This window comes from Myotis yumanensis, unplaced genomic scaffold (genome assembly GCF_028538775.1).
Source record: "Myotis yumanensis isolate MYYU_CA2020_CCGP unplaced genomic scaffold, mMyoYum1.0.hap1 SCAF_6, whole genome shotgun sequence".
In the NCBI taxonomy this organism is placed as follows: Eukaryota; Metazoa; Chordata; class Mammalia; order Chiroptera; family Vespertilionidae; genus Myotis; species Myotis yumanensis.
The window spans coordinates 1,450,773-1,467,927 of NW_027223757.1; the positions used below are offsets into that span (position 1 = coordinate 1,450,773).

The 17,155-nt window shown below is 50.2% G+C and overlaps 1 protein-coding gene across 5 annotated transcripts in view; it reads left to right on the forward strand.

The window, feature by feature from the left end:
• PDE10A (phosphodiesterase 10A) overlaps positions 1-17,155 on the forward strand; it is a 217,319-nt gene that overhangs the window by 178,156 nt on the left and 22,008 nt on the right. For all 5 annotated transcript variants that reach the window (XM_070417351.1, XM_070417352.1, XM_070417353.1 and 2 more), the window contains 7 exons: positions 1,252-1,407; positions 2,859-2,909; positions 3,853-3,911; positions 5,736-5,787; positions 7,104-7,246; positions 13,591-13,683; positions 15,916-16,102. In XM_070417351.1, the coding sequence (XP_070273452.1) occupies positions 1,252-1,407; positions 2,859-2,909; positions 3,853-3,911; positions 5,736-5,787; positions 7,104-7,246; positions 13,591-13,683; positions 15,916-16,102 (741 nt within the window). The remainder of the gene's footprint in view (positions 1-1,251; positions 1,408-2,858; positions 2,910-3,852; positions 3,912-5,735; positions 5,788-7,103; positions 7,247-13,590; positions 13,684-15,915; positions 16,103-17,155) is intronic.

The window sequence follows — 17,155 nt, forward strand, 5'->3', positions numbered from 1 at the left end:
CGGGTCTGGCTGGGTTGCTTACACAGCTGCCATCAGCTGGCCACCACCTCGGAGCTGGCTGGTCTCAGGTGGCCTCGGCTCTCCAGGTGTGTCTCCCCACCTCCCGGAGGGTGGCCTGGCACGCTCTTAACGGTGGCGGCCCGGGTCCTAGAGGGAAGTCAGACATGCCTATGAGGTTCCGAGCCTGTGCTCCCATCACATGTTCTGCCCTCTCTTTAGCCAGAGCGGACCCCGTGGGTAGACGCAGTTTTAGGGGAACTGATGAAGGACAGATACAGAGACCGTGACCAGTGGAGCCTCCAAGTGACAAGTGCACCAGCAGGTTTTAGGTGCAATCCATTTGCTCTGGAAAACTAAATGAGATTCACGAAATGTGGGTTTTAATTGTGGTTCCGCCTCTGACTATCTGTATGACCTTGAAAAAATCAGGTAACTAGTTATTTTATTTAGGAAAAAAACGGAAAGTAGATTTCACTTTTAAAGAGTATTAAAAGTAGATACTATATAAGTTGTCATATGAAAATGCTCTATTTTTGTATATGCAAACTTTCAAAAGGTTTGGAAATTATACTAATAAGTGTAGCTTTGTGCTGTTCTAGATTCATGAAAAGCATCCCGCACACTGCAGAAATTGAACAAGTAGAATAAATTTCTTGATATTAATTCATTTATGATAATTCATAAATTTAGTAATTTAGAAAATTACTAAATTCAAAGAATCAGTTTTTTGATTAAAAAATTGCCAATTATTGGATGACTTGAATATTTAATATCAGTCTTTGAGGTTCAGGTAAAATGACTATCATGAACATCCACTTTTGTGTTATTCTAACATTCAAAATAAAAGAGACACATTTACTATATAATTTCTTTCATATGATACTTATATTTGAATTTTCACTTGTGACATTATACTTAACAAACCATTATACAAATTCTAGAACAGTAGCAGGTGGTGAATAGCAGGTGTCAGCCACCCTAATTCCCTTGGTTATTGGATGAGGTTGATGGTGTGAGTGGGTTGAGCCCTGCTCCACAAAGGTAGGCTCAGAGCCGGGTTTGTGCAGGAGCCACGCTGCTGACGGCGAGCGTTTCCTGAAGCACTGCCGATGGGGGCCAAGGTCATTTGGTTTTTCCTTGAAAAGGTCTGCTTGTTATTGATGGTAAGTATTTCTTACAGAAATAAGGGTCATGACTGCATTATTCCATTTATTGTACTGAACTTACACCTTTTCCCATTTAATTTTTCAGGATGAACGATTTCCAGGAGGCACTGGACTGGAATCAGGGACTCGGATCAAGTCCGTTCTCTGTTTGCCGATCGTCACGGCGATTGGCGACCTGGTGGGCATCCTGGAGCTGTACCGGCACTGGGGCAAGGACTCCTTCTCTCTGCGCCAGCAGGAGGTGAGGCGGCGGGGCGGGGCGGGGCGGGGCTGGCCTCGGAGGGCTCAGGCAGCGTCTCAGTGATGAAGGAATGAATAGTTGAAGCCACAGTTTGCTTTTGATACGAATACTAATGATTTTTAAAAAATTTGTTTTGTTTTGTGGTTATTTAGAGAGGGGACTGGTTAGACTGGAAATTAGGCATTTTAAAGTGAGAATCCATTGAAACAATAAAAGTAAGAGTCCGTCCTATTGTAAATCAGACAGAGCAGTAGCTGGCTCCGGAGAGTGCCGCATTCTGGAGGTCCTCACGTTCTCCGGTCCGTCCTGGGTGAAGGTGCCAGCGCCAGACCCACGTGGAGGGCAGTGCCTTCTGTCCCCATTCCCTGAGCTGGAACCGGCTCATTAATACATTAATAAAATGGCAGCGATGCCTGCCACACCCAGGTACGCCAGCCTCCCTCCAAGGCTGCACCTGTCCACTCCCTGGGTGGCACAGCCTGCCCCCCACCTCCCCTTCCTCCTGCACCAGCCCCTGGAGCAAGGCTGCAGGGCTCCCAGTCAGGGCCTGTGTGGGTCCCCGTCCTTCCAGCTCCAGCCCCTTCTGCAGGGGGGACCTCCAGTGTGGCCTCTCAGGCGCCCCCCGCCCCCCCCCCCCCCCCCCCCAGCATGTGCTCGCCCGAGGCTTCCGTCGCTCCCGGTCCCCGGTCCTCTGCGGCCTCCATCGCCAGCTGATGCTGTGCACGCACTCGCTCTTTCTCGCCTTTTCTTTTTTTTTCAAATATGTTTTTACTGATTTCAGAGAGGAAGGAGAAGAAGAGAGAGAGAAACATGAGTGATGAGAGAGAATCATGGATTGGCTGCCTCCTGCATGCCCCACACTGGGGATGGAGCCTGCAACCCAGGCCTGTGCCCTGACCCGGAATTGAACCCTCACCTCCTGGTTCATAGGGCAACATTCAACCACTGAGCCCCACCGGGCCTGGCCAGGCTTTCTCTCCTTTTCTGTCCCCACAATCAGCCATTCTGTGTCCCTGTGCCCTTCCTTCAGCACCTTGGACAGTGCCTGGCACCTGGGAGATACCTGGTAAATACTCACCAGGTGAATGGGTAGTCGAAGAATAGTTAGTAATGTGAGAACTCTTCAACAAAGTTCTAGACATACTTCCTCATTTTAGAGTTGCTGTTAGAGGCTTTTGAATAGTATTGTTATTACACTAAAGTTATTTTATGTTAGAGTCCTTGGACTCTAGCTCTTTTAATCCATTTATTTTATTTTTTATCCAAAATGAAGGGGAACAAGGAAGCACTTGATTCCATTGTAAGTGAAGGAGGAATATAAAAGAGAAGTCCTGTCCATATTTGATGCTTTGTGCTTGGCAAAGCATTCACATGTGCAGTGACCCCAGGCAGTGTCCTCCACGCTGTGGGGCTGGCCCACCTGGCTAATGGCGGTTCTTTCCCCTCCTCAGGTGGCCACCGCGAACCTCGCCTGGGCGTCGGTCGCCATCCACCAGGTGCAGGTGGGTCCCTGTCCCGCGCTTCCTGTGGGGGCGCTGGCCTCAGCCTCGGGCTTCTGTTTGCATCTTAGCGATGTTGTTATTTCTAAAACCTTCATCCATGCACTTCCATTTCCTTACTCTTTGGCTTAACTATGTGTCAGTTATTTTTATATACTTATATACAGTTGCCCATCATTTATGCAATCAAGGGTATGTGTCCTATTAGAATCTTTGTTTCCCTCGAAAGCCCAGGATCAGTCTCCTGCTGGTCGGAACATGGATATTTCTCTGACTCTGTTTCCTAAGTTAAGGCATCCTCTCCACCAAATGGTGTGTGAATTTCAGACCCTGGTTCTCCAGAAACACTGCAGCTTTCCTGGGAACTAGACTTGGGAAGCTCAGGGATGCGCGGGCTACAGTTCTGCGTTGTATCTCCCGCTGCTGCTCCTCATGTTTTGTTTTCTGAGTCCCCTTCAGCCAGCTCGGCTCAAGGTGGGACCAGGTGATAGAGAGGAAAGTCCTAAGTGTGGGGAAGTGGGCTGAGGAGCAGGACTTCGGACCTGACACGAGAGAGTGGGTGGAAGATGTGTCCACGTCAGTTTCTCAAGTGCAAGGGGTTTTGAAGAGCCAGCGGCTCTGGAGGCCGAGCGTCTGGACCGGATGCTGGCTCCACCCCCCAGGGCTCTGGGGTCTGAGCAAGGCTCTGGGCTCCTCCTGCCTCAGTTACACAGTCAGCCCCTAACCTGCAGTGTTCGTGGTGATCAGATGAGGTCATAAGTGTGAAGTGCTTATAGCACATTTAAGCCTTCAAGAAAAATGAGTTGTGATTGATAGTATTGCTACATTATAAGCCAGCGATTGTGTTACACCTTTTATATTCAACAAGGTCAGTAGTGTTCTGGAATGTTTACTTGTAAATAAGCAAACATCTTTTATCCTTAATGGCCTTTGTTTCATATGGCAGCTCTGCAGAGGCCTCGCCAAGCAGACTGAACTGAATGACTTCCTACTCGACGTATCAAAGTGAGTGTGCGCTTTAAGGGGTGGGTGGCTGCTGCTGCTGGTGACTTCATTGGGCAGGTGGGCGGGCCGAGAGGACTGGGGGCACTCTCTCACCCTCGCTCACTGGTGCTCACCCTTGCTCACTCGTTCACGCTGCCGGGGAAGGATGGAGACAGTTATGTGATGGTTCTCATTTGCAGTTTGCTGTGTATTTCTTTTAATGTATCTTTATTGTTGAAAATATTACAGATGTCCCCTTTCTCCCCCCATTAACCCCCTCCACCCCACTCCGCCCCACCCCCTTGTGTCCATGGGTTATGCATATGGTACAGACACAGGGTGTCTGTTTGTGGGAGAAAACTAACAGCAGTAAGAGAGGAAATGTTCTAGTTAGTTCCTTCCAAAAAGACCTCTCTGGCGTTTTCTATAAATGTCAGTCAGTGAAATGCTATTGTTACTATTTTAATTTCCCCGTGGACAGTAGCTGAGACAGGATTTTAGAGAAAAGGCCCATCGCCCGAGGCTGGACCTGAGGAACTGCCGGGCGGGGTGGCAGCAGGTCCAGGTACTTGATGGAGCCCCAGGTGCACAGGTCTTGCTTGTGCTTGCCCTTGAGACCTGAGGCTGCGCAGGTGCGGTCAGGGTCAGGGCCTCGGGGCTCACACGGGGAGAGTGGGCCTGCCTTGCAGGCTGCCAGCAGCCCTCGGGCCTGCCTGCTCTACCCTCACGCTCTCCTAGCGTCCGTGACTAGTTAGTCTGAAGTCGCCGCATTGTGTTACACTTAGTTTCTTCAACATAAAGTTAGAGAAACATGGAATTGAAGGAGATCCTCTTTGATCCCCTGATCCTTGAGATAAAGTGAAACAATAACTGTGGGGCTCGTGATATTATTCAAAACACATCGAAAGGGAAGCCGTTCAGCATCTCTTGTCCATGTGCTTGAATCTCTTGTAAATTTTCTAAAGCCCTGTTCATTCCCTCCTGTGACACCTCACTTTGCTCTGTGGGGTAACCAGTTTGCTCACCCCCTTCCTGGCCGAGCATTCCTCAGGGTGCGGGGCCCTGAGCCCAAGACTTAGTGTGTTCCAGCTAACGACGCCTTTACATGAAAGGCATGGCTTATTTATACGCTGTCCTAATTATGAGTCCATCGCTGGATGTACACAAACCTGTGCTGACAGATGCCTCGCCAACACAGCCCACGCGAGAAGCCTTCTTTGCAAGGACTGTGTTCCATCCCTGCACTCCATGCGCACTGGTGGGTCCTCCATTCCGGAGGGCTACATTTTGGTGTGTGTGCCAGCCACCTCCACAACCTTTCCCTGCCACTCACCCTCCTGAACGTACATTCACTGTGTGTCCTCGGGGCCTCACCGGCGTGTTTATTCTGCTGTTTCTTCTCGATGAGTGACGTTGCTGCCTCAGTACAGTTCAGCTACATTCGAACTTGTCGGGTTTTCAGTGGTAAATTTACATCTTAAGCATATTAATGAGGTGTAGCAAATTTAAATGTTTTTCATTTCAGATCAAAATTAATGACAGTGTTACATGTAGTGAACCTAGTTTTATTCCTTCCTAGTTTTAAACGCTACAGACTTCCTTCCTGCATCAGTACTTATCAATAAAAGAATTACTTCACGCTCCCTCTGAAATGAGAGTCCTCGGGCTAAAGTCAGTAACGACGTTCCGTGTATCTTGAAAATGCTATTGTGCCTTGTTCCACAGAACGGCAAGAATCAGACCTACATGGCCACGTTTCATTTCAGTGAGGAGCAGCGGGGTGTGTCCCAGCGCCCATGCTCTGCTCTCACTAAAGTCACTCACCGTTTCCCTCCTCTTTTGCAGAACGTATTTTGATAACATCGTCGCCATAGACTCTCTGCTGGAGCACATAATGGTAGGTTGGCGCTTGTTTACCAAGGCTCTTCCTTACCTTAGACGCATGCCTAGTGCATGGGGGAATGTTGAAGGTGCCAGGCGTGAACGTTTAAAGGGGTGAGAAGGGTCTGGAGGTGCTGCCTGGGTTTTTTTGGTCACTTCTATGAATTTTGGAAAAACACCTCAGCATTTTTCATTGCTTAGTGGCGAGCATGGGAAACATTTACACTTTGAAAACATTGGGCTTCAGATGCCTTTGCATATGTTCTGGGCTGGGAATTCCCGGCCGAGTCTCCCTGACATGGAGGTCCGGGCTGCTTTCACCTCCGCCGTCAGCTCATTTCTAGGCTCTTGGTCCGGCCCCATCGACCTGTCTTTCTTCCTCACGGATGGTGTCACACTGGCTGGGTTACTGTCACACTGGCTGGGTTACTGTTGTTTTGTAGAAAGTTTTGAAAATGGGAAGTGAGAGTCCTCCAGATTTGTTCTTTTTCACTAATTTTTGGTTCCTTGCAATTTCATATAACTTTTAGAAATCTACTTGTCAATTTATACAAAGAATTCAGATGGGATTCTGATAGGAATTGTGTTGAATTCATAGAACAATTTGGCATCTTAACAGCATTAAGTATTCCAGCATGAACATGGGGTCTTTTTCTATTTATTTACATTATCTTAACTTTTCCAACGATGTTTGTAATTTCCAAAGCATAACTATTGTTTTATTTTGGTAAAGTTATTTCTAAATATTTTTAATGCTATTATAATGGAATTGTTTTCTTAAATTTATGTTTAGATTTTTATTGAAAATGTATAGAAGTAAAATTGGTTTTTGTGTATTGATCTTGTGTCCTTCAAACGTGATGAAATCATTATTCCCAATAGTTTCTTAAGTGGGTTCTTCAGGGTTTTCTGTAGCGGGATTATGTCGTCTAGAATCAATGGCAGTTTGACCTTCTCTGTCCAAGCTGGACGCCTTTTATTTGTTCCCCGTGTAATTGTCCTGTAGAACCTCTGCTACAATGTTGCCTGGAGGTTGAGAGTGTGTACATCCTTGTCTTATTGCGGATTGTAGAGGAGAAGTATCCAGTCTTCCACTATTAAGTATGCTATTTGTTTGTTTGTAGGTGGCCTTCATCAGATTGAGCAAGTTCCTTCTGTTCTTAGTTTTTTAAAATCATAATTGGGTTTCAACCTCCACTTTCTCTGCATTCATTGAGATAATGATGTGTTTCTTACTTTATTGTGTTGCTATAGCTGAACTGAGGATGTATTTCTGACGGGAAATGGATGCCTTTCTTGTCGGCTTAGCCGTGCTTTATCGTCTGCCCTTAGATTTATGCCAAGAACCTGGTGAACGCCGACCGCTGCGCCCTCTTCCAGGTGGACCACAAGAACCAGGAGCTGTACTCCGACCTCTTCGACATCGGGGAGGTGAAGGAGGGCAGGCCCGTCTTCAAGAAGACCAAGGAGATCAGGTACACAGGCGCAGGGCCCGCCGCCGCCGCTCCGTGCCCCGCAGGTGCGCTGACCGCCTGTCACACTGTGGTATCATTCCCACCAGGACCCGCCTCCTGAAGGCAGTGCTTCTGGGAATGGCATTGCAGTGCCGGCCAAGCCGCGCCGAGAACCGTTAGCGTCCCCCCGGAAACGCCGTCTTCGGAGGCGGTCCTTTTGGAAATCATGTTGGAAAAACTGACTAGTGCTCCCAGGTAGGTAAAGGCGCTCCCGCCTGGATGGAGGCGGCAGGTTTCCCGTGTCTCGGGGCAGGCGAGCTGAAACGGGGCGCCCACCGTCCCCACCAGTGGCCTCGGTCTCAAAGTCTAGCCGCAGTGGGCGCTGACCTGCAGCGTGGACGACTTCAGCTCGCTGTTCTGTAACTGAGCAGGCGGCGTAGTCAGTCACGTGACACTCCTGTTGCCTCTTGAAACCAAAGCCGCCTTTGTGCTGTAAGTGGCAGCTTTTGTCACGTACCTGAGCGGAGCGGGTCTGTGTGGCTGGCGGTGGCTCCGTCCTGCACAGTCCGAGCCTGCAGGGAGCACTGTCAGGAACGTGTGGGAATCAAACCGAACAGTCAGAACTTGGACTCTCTTTTCTTTATGTGCTTTGTCTAACGGCTTTCCACATACCCCTCTGAATGCTTTGGTGGTCACAGCATCCCAGGAAAGCAGTGTTCTTGTTCACTAGGAATCGCTGTTCCTTTGGGCCATTGTCTGTCCCATGGGGGTGCTAACCAGGTGTGAAGGGGACCATGTGATCCTGCAGGCACTCACCACTGCCCCCCAGTGGGCAGTCCTGCTCTAGGCCCTAGGGCAGTGATGGCGAACCTTTTGAGCTCGGCGTGTCAGCATTTTGAAAAACCCTAACTTAACTCTGGTGCCGTGTCACATACAGAAATTTTTTGATATTTGCAACCATAATAAAACAAAGACTTATATTTTTGATATTTATTTTATACTAGAGGCCCGGTGCACAAAAATTTGTGCACTCGGGGGGCTGGGAGAGGGGGGTCCCCCAGCCCGGCCTGTGCCCTCTCGAAGTCTGGGACCCCTAGGGAGTTAAAGACCTGCTGGCTTAGGCCTGCTCCCAGGTGGCACAGGGCAGGCCCAATCCCTAAGTGCAGCCCCTGGTCGGGCTCAGAGCAGGGCCAATTGGGGAGTTGGGGCGCCACCCGGTCATGCACAGAGCAGGGTCGATGGGGAGGTTGCGGCGCCACCCCCTGTCACGCACAGAGCAGGGCCGATCAGGGGGTTGGGGCGCTGCCCCCTGTCACTCACAGAGCAGGGCCCATCAGGGGGTTGGGGCGCTGCCCCCTGTCACTCACAGAGCAGGGCCCATCAGGGGGGTTGGGGCTCCGTACCTTGTCACACACAGAGCAGGGCCAATCAGGGGGTTGAGGAGCTCCCCCCTGTCACTCACAGAGTAGGGCCGATAGGGGAGTTGGGGCACCGCCCCCTGTCACACACAGAGCAGGGCAGATCAGGGGGTTGGGGCACTGCACCCTGTCACACTCAGGGCAGGGCCAATGGGGAGGTTATGGCTCTACCCTGTCACACACACAGCAAGGCCCGTGGAGGGGGGTTGGGGCGCCACCCTCTATCACCCACAGAGCAGGGCCGATCAGGGGGTTGGGGCGCAGGGCCGATCAGGGGGTTGGGGCGCCACCACTGTCACACTCGGGGCAGGGCCGATGGAGAGGTTATGGCTCTACCCTGTCACACACAGAGCAGGGCCGATCAGGGGGTTGGGGCGCCGCACCCTGTCAAACACAGAGCCACAGGGCAATCAGGGGGTTGGGAGCTCCCCCCTATCAGGCACAGAGCAGGGCTGATCAGGGAGTTGGGGTGCCTTCCCCTTTCACGAACAGAGCAGGGCGGATAGGGAGGTTGTGGCCCCGACCCCTGTCTCACACAGAGCCGCAGGGCGATCAGGGGGTTTGGGCGCTGCCCCCTGTCACGCTGATCCCGGTGCCGGGAGGCATATTACCCTTTTACTATATAGGATAGAGGCCTGGTGCACGGGTAGGGGCTGGCTGGTTTGCCCTGAAGGGTGTCCTGGATCAGGGTGGGGGTCCCCACTGGGGTGCCTGGCCAGTCTGGGTGAGGGGCTGAGGGCTGTTTTCCGGGTGGCGAGTGACTGGAGCTCCCAACCGCTCCTTGTTTTCTTTTTTTTTTTTTTTTATTCTGGGCCAGCTTTAGCTCTGAGGCCTCGCTGCTGAAAACATCGATACAAAGTTTCGGTCCGGCTGGCTCGGTTCTGGTGTTTTGTTTACCTTCTTATTTGCAACATAGTACATAGTTGGCTTAGAGTTGCAACTGAGAGGCCGCAGCGGCAGGCGGGGAACGTTGGAGTCCTCAGCAAGCAAGCCTCATGTTCGCTTCCAGCTGCCTGGCTGCCGGCTGCCATCTTGGCTGACAGTTAATTTGCATATCCTCACTGATTAGCCAATGAAAAGGGTAGCGGTCGTATGCCAATTACCATGTTTCTCTTTTATTAGTGTAGATATTTAAATGCTATCTAACAAAGAAAAATCAACCAAAAAAATGAGTTCGTGTGTCACCTCTGACACATGTGTCATAGGTTCGCCATCACTGCCCTAGGGGATAGTCCTATATTCCACTCGTGTGGCTGGCTGGCAGGCACTATTGAGGTTTTTAATTGTGATATTGAGGCTGGTTGTTTTTGGGTCAGTCAGCCTGGATCTAGTCGTAGGCGAATCCTTTCTCTTGCGGAAGGTCCTTGCCTTCCTGGAAGCGCTGGTGCCTCACGTGCTGAGGCCGGGCCCTTGTGGAGCCGTGTTCGCTGGGCTGGGAGGAGTGACGGGCCAGTTGACAGGGATGTGTTTGCAGGGCAGCTGCCTGAAGTGGGAATAAAGGGACAGTCGGGCCACCCCTGACCAAGCCATCCCACCCAAATCCCACAGTGCATTCTATTTTTTTTTTCTTATATTTTATTGATTTTTTACAGAGAGGAGGGGAGAGGGATAGAGAGTTAGAAACATCGATGAGAGAGAAACATTGATCAGCTGCCTCCTGCACACCTCCTACTGGGGATGTGCCCGCAACCCAGGTACATGCCCTTGACCGGAATCGAACCTGGGACCTTTCAGTCCACAGGCCAACGCTCTATCCACCGAGCCAAACCGGTTTCGGCCCCACAGTGCATTCTGACTCCCGCTCAGGGCGTCAGCGTTGCCATGGCCACGCGGGTCACAGCCCAGGAAAACTGTGACCTTGAAGCAACCTTGTTTCAGGCAGCGTTGGGCTCACCTTTCAGTGTCATCAGTGTCATATCCACTTTCTTTTGAATATTTTTAGTGACAGTCATCAGGGTGGAGCTTTATTTCAATAACTAGAGGCCCGGTGCAGGAAATTCGTGCACTCTGGGGGGGTCTCTCAGCCTGGCCTGAGCCCTCTCCCAGTCCAGAAGCCCTCGGGGGATGTCTGACTGCTGTGGAGGTGGGAGAGGCTCCTGCCCCCGCTGCTGCACTCAGCAGCTGTGAGCCCAGCTTCTGGCTGAGCAGCATTCCCCATGTGGGAGTGCACTGACCATCAGAGAGCAGCTTCTGCATTGAGCATCTGCCCCCTGGTGGCCAGTGCACGTCATAGCAACCGTTAGTTCTGCCATTCGGTCAATTTGCATATTAGCCTTTTATTATATAGGACTAGGGGTCCAGTGCACGAATTCATGCACCTTGAAAGGAGCTGTGGGCTGCGAGGCTGTGTGGGCACAGGGGCGGGTCTTGGCCCATCCTCTGCGCCCCCACCTAGCCCCTCCTGCCACGGCCTCCAGTCCCTTGTCTGCCAGCAGCCCCGCTCCCACCACTGCCGTTCCCAAGTGCTCAAGTGCTGACTGCACCAGCCCCGCTTGCACCCGCTGACAACGCAGAGGGATTGGGGCTGGCGCCAGCAGCGGGTGCAAGCAGGGCCAGTGCTGTCAGCGGGTGTGAGTGGCAGCTGCTGCCCCGATCACCCCTCAGGAGCAAGGGGAGGTGGAGAAGCCTTCGGGGTGATTGGGACCAGCAGCCGCCGCTTAAACCTGCTGACGGCGCCAAGCAATTGGGACTGGCACCGGGTGCCGGCAGTGGTGCGAGCAGTGGCTCCAGCGCAGGCTGCAGGTGCAAGCAGGGCCACCGCCAGAGTGGGTGTGAGCAGTGGGTGCAAGCGGTGACTCTGGTGCCAGCAGCAGGTGCAAGTGCCAGGCAGGACCACAGCGTGTGGGAGCAAAAATTTTTAGTAACCACCAGAGGCTCATCCCGATGACAGCAATCGGTGCCCTGCCTTGGTCTGGGAGCCCTGCTCACCTGCTCCACCATCCCTCCATGGCTGACTGCTGGAGTCCAACCCCAGCAGGTCCAGGGGTCCCCACAGGTGTGGACGGAGTCGGCGAAGAAGGAATGACACGAAGACAGCCTTCAGTTGGTCAGCAGCCTAGTCAGGACCTCTAGCCAGGATCTCCAGCCAAGCTCTGGTTAGGATCTGATGAGGATCTGATGTTTATTGTCTTGTTACATCCGTATTTATACCAGCCGATTTTAATCCTGTCAATTTCTATTACAAAGGTTAGGGCGTTTCTTATCTCCATTCCAGGGAGTAAAGATTATGTAGCTTAACTACCCGCCTGGCAGCCTGGCACTTAATTAAGGGGTTGTATCTCCTCCCTAACCTCAGGGAAAAATCCCCACCTGGGGAAACAACCTTTCTCGGAGAGGTGACCTTGGTTAAAACACATGGCGCTAAGGAGAGCAAACATATTAAGAACAATATGCTATATATGCCAGGTCCCTTAAAACATATGCTGTGCAGATGTTTCTTTCCTGCAGCGACTGTGTCAAGCAGCAAGGATGGACCGGCTTCCGGCAGCTGACGCCTGCCATGTTCCACATGCACACCCTGGTGGTCAGCACATGTCATAGTGACTGGTTGTTCAGTTCGGTTGTTCCGCCATTCAGTCTATTTGCATATTAGCCTTTTATTATATAGGATGATTATCTCTTATAATGTGGAAACTAATATGAAAGTTCTGTCTAGCTATAGCAGTGCGACAAGATTGTGGATTGCAGACATCTTTGTTAACAACATTTCAAAATAACTGCATGACTGATGATAATATTGTATCAGAAAACTGTATATGAGAGAATCCTATATAATAAAAGGGTAATATGCAAATTGACCCTCACAGCAGAGCGACTAGGAATCACTGGACACTATGACACACACTGACCACCAGGGGGCAGACGCTCAATGCAGGAGCTGTCCCCTGGTGGTCAGTGCGCTGCCACAGGGGGAGCTCTGCTCAGCCACAAGCCAGGCTGATGGCTGCCAGTACAGCGGTGGTGGTGGGAGCCTCTCCCGCCTCCTCAGCAGCACTAAGGATGTCTGACTGCAGCTTAGGTCTGCTCCCCACTGGCAAGTGGACATCCCCCGAGGGCTCCTGGGCTGCCAGAGGGATGTCTAACTGCCAGCTTAGGCCCAATCCCCTGAGGAGCAGGCCTAAGGCAGCAGGTGGTCATTCCCCGAGGGGTCCCAGACTGTGAGAGGGCACAGGCCGGGCTGAGGGACACCCCCCCCCCCCCGCCCCCAGTGCACAAATTTTTGTGCACTGGGCCTCTAGTGTGTTTATAATAGAAAATGTTGATATTAAACATTAAAACATAATTAAGTATAGACAATGCTTGTATTTTGACTATTTTTAAATTCAGCAAATTAGAGAAATAAAAACAGTAGGAGTTTTAAAGTGTGTTATTTTTATAGAGTGCTGTATTGCAAATGCCTTAGCATTCCAGTCCTATGTCCTCTCTCAGAAATCAGCCGTGACTTGTGATTCTGGTTATATATGTGGTAGGACGTGCACTGCTATAGAGCTGTGTTCTTGCTTTCCTTGTACCATTGATATGTTGCAAATTTTAGCAAATTACTGAACCCAAATGGGCCTCAGTTCCCACCACAATGAGAATTAACGCAGAAGATGTAGGTTGAAGTGTATTGTAAATTATAGTAGTGTACATTGTCAATACAAAGGATTGCTATTGGTCAGTGCAGGAGAATGCTAATTAATTTTCAATTTCAATTTGTGGTTCAGTATAAGTTCATGTATTTTGAATTATATCTTAAATCAAGGTCTCAAGTGATTACTGTGCAATGTTTTTTTGCTTTACCTTTGCACAGTTTATAATAATAATATGATTTAGAATGTGTGAATGTAAAGTGAACCCAAGCATTTAAAGTGCTTTTCTGTTCAGTGTTTGGTGGCAGTAAATGGGTTCAGAGTGGGGGACAGCCTCTGTGTTTAACGAGCATGCTCCTCTCTCCTGTATTTGCAGGTTTTCCATTGAGAAAGGGATTGCTGGCCAGGTCGCACGGACGGGGGAGGTGCTGAACATCCCGGACGCCTACGCAGACCCGCGCTTCAACAGGTGCAGTGAGCAGCTCTGTCCCCCTTGGCTTCTGCCCTCCTGCTGAGACCCCTGGGCTGAGACCCTGGGCTGAGACCCTGGGCTGAGAACCTGGGCTGAGACCCTGGGCTGAGGCCCCTGGGCTGAGAACCTGGGCTGAGACCCCTTGGCTGAGACTGCTGTGCAGCCCGAGCTCACACCCCATCGCAGTCCGTCCTTTCCTCTCAGCTCTGGAACTCTTTGCAGCAACCCCGTTATCAGGAGTCAGTGCTTTCAGATACTTCACAATGATGGGCACCAGACCATTAGCGGTACCCAGCTAACGGGGTTTAAAATATTATAAAAGCAACAAAAAGCAAAAGTGTGCAGTTACAAAGCTGCTTGTTTCTGTGGTGCCATCACTTTGTCCCAAGCGCACTCTGGTAGCACCTGGTCATAAGGGCCCACTTTAGGGGGACTGTCCTGTCACTTACGGCTCTAGGGGGACCGGGTAAGTGACTTCATCTCCGAGCTTTAGTGTCCTCCTCTGCCAAATGGGTACAATGGTGCCTATCTTGTGGTTCTGTTTTTATTTCACGATTAGAGGAAATGTTTATACCTGTCTGTCCGCTTTGCCTGACACCCGGAGTGGGCACGGGCACGGTGGCTGCTTCTGTCAGAAGCTGTGAGGGTCGGAGCAGGAAGGCGGAGAGGATTTGGTTTTGTTCTGTTTTGTGTTTCTTCGGAGAACTAGAAACCGAATCATGTAATAATAAATTTAATAAACCTCTAGAAATTGAGTCTTAAGATTGATGCTGTGATTATTAGGGAGTAATAGTTCAGATATTTTGACCAGATTGTTCAGTTAAATCAAGCATTCAGTTTATTTTAAGAGACACTTAAACGAAATAAACAATAGGAAGTTCTATCAGGTATTTTTTGATTAATGTCAAACACACAGCTTGTACATAAACACGGATTGTATCTAATCTAGTGATGTGTTTTATCAGTAAGGAGTATGCTGAATGTCTGCTTTTTCAGAAAAGCGCAAACTCTATTTGATAAATAGGCACGGATTTTAGCAGACACCTCACAACACAAGCCATGTGAACGGCCAGGAAACGCAGCGTGTTTGAGGTGAGGGAACATGAACGTAATTGAGGGTGAGATCCCAGTACACACCGACGTGAATGGCTAAGATTTTTAAGGTCAACATTAGCGAGGGCTGGCAGGGGCGAGGGACGGGCCGCTCCCGCATTGAGGATGGGACGTGTGATGGGACTGCGCTCGGAAAGCAGTTTGTGGTTCTTGTAAAGATAAGCAGGTGCTGACAGTCCTCGGTCAGCTCTGCTCGGGTGTCGCCAAGAAAAACCGTAGCCCTGGTCCACGAAGAGGTGGAAGCCAATCTTCAACGCGGCCTTGTTCATACTCGCCACACACTGGCCGTCAGCCATTAGTCATGTCCATGAACCGGTGAATGGGTCAATAAACGGTGACACATCCGGACCATAGAATCCTACTCGGCGATCAAACGGCTGGACTCTGCACGCAGCCCTGTGGCCGTGTCTCAGAAACACTAGCCACAATGGGAGGAGCCAGGCACACAGAACCCATCCCACTAGTTGCCTAGTTTCACGGCTGCTTCTGTGTAATGGAGTCTTACTTTCAAAAAGTATTTCCTCAACTTCCAAGTCGGCAAACTTCTGAGAGTCAGAGCAGTGCTTTGGGCTTCGCCGGCCATGGCGTCTCTGCTGGGGGTGGGCAGTGCCGTAGGGAGCGGTGTGGTCTAGTTCACAAGAGCTCCGTGTACAGACGGGATGGGGTGCGGGCCCGCTCTGCACACCCATGTATGTTTGCAAAGCAAGTTCACCTCACAGTGTAGCCAAGGCCAAAGGCACATGCTCTCTCACCACATTGATTCTAGTTTTCTCTGGATCAGCAGTTGGTGTTATCCCAATAATGCTGGGTCCTTACAACGGAGCAATAAGCCGAAGGCCTCTGGTCCTGTTCTGAAAAGCTCTTGAGAACAAAAGAACAAACCAGTTAGAATGTTTTTGAAAAGGTTTAAGTAGAGCACTTTCAAATGCCACATGGTCCTTGAATTTGGAAGCTAACGGCTCCATTAGAGGTATTTGTAATAGAAGCACGTAATTTGCAAAGTGGAGTTGAGGTCTATGGTAGAATAAGTTGTTTACCTTCTGTTTTGTGTGTGTGTGTGCGTGCGCACGCGTGTGTGTGTGCGTGTGTGTGTGTGTGTGGTTCTCCCCCCCCCAGGGAGGTGGACCTGTACACGGGATACACCACACGCAACATCCTGTGCATGCCCATCGTGAGCCGTGGCAGCGTGATCGGCGTGGTGCAGATGGTGAACAAGATCAGCGGCAGCGCCTTCTCCAAAACGGACGAGAACAACTTCAAGATGTTCGCCGTCTTCTGTGCGTTAGCCTTGCACTGTGCCAACGTGAGTGATGCTTTTAAATACCTTTCTCACTACTCAATAGTAACTTTAAAACAATGGCAATAAAGTAGTGTAAGGGCTGTCTTTTTTTTCCATTTAAGTTTCCTTCATTAAACCAAAAACACTAATTCTTGGTGGCTCAAATTTAGAAAAAGCCATGCCTTGGAAGAAAAAAAAAATCTAATATTTTGCATTTATTTCAAGGTGTGAATCTGTTTTTTAAAAAAACAAAGTTGCCATAGCCAGTTTGGCTCAGTGGATAGAGCGATGGCCTGAGGACTGAGGATCCTGGGTTTGATTCCGGTCAAGGGCACATGCCCAGGTTACAGGCTCGATCCCTAGTAGGGGGCGTGCAGGAGCAGCTGATCGATGATTCTCAGTGATTATCTCTCATCTTTGATGTTTCTGTCTCTCCCTCTCTGAAATCAATACAAATATATTGGGGGGAAAAAGAAGTTGAAACGAGGTGAAATGTTCCAGCCTGAGGTCTGTATCTCAGTGTCCACCGGGATGAATGAGGAAGCTCTCAGAGCCTCACTGTCTGTCACCACAGGGCCTCTGCGGGCCTCATGGGGAGCGGAGCCCTGAGGACGTGAGGACGGTGGTGCACAGGAGCAGAGGCTCACCTGTCCTGCCTGCTTGCCCACCCTGTGAAGTCTCCCTTTAAAGTAGTTGAATTTACCATCTTTTCCATTTTTCCATTTTCAATGAGTTGAACATTTAGTCTGTTATAAACTAAGATTCCTTTTGTGACGGGACTGGGATTTCGAAGTTAGGGAACATTTTATTAACTTTCTGATAAAGTGCAATCAGTAGAAATGGGAGTTATACCACCTCAATAATTTAGAGAAATTGCCTTTTTGGAGAGCGAACCATGTTCCACAGGATTAATTTTGTAACTAATGGAAACGGCTTAACCAGAACTAGGACCAAAATGGGGGGGAAACTGCAGCTCAGAGCTCCTTCCTGAGTGCACCCAGCTTCCTTTGTGGCGCCAGGGCGCCCTCTGCTGGAGGACATTGAGTGTTGCGTGGCTCATCGGAAAGAAACAGGATA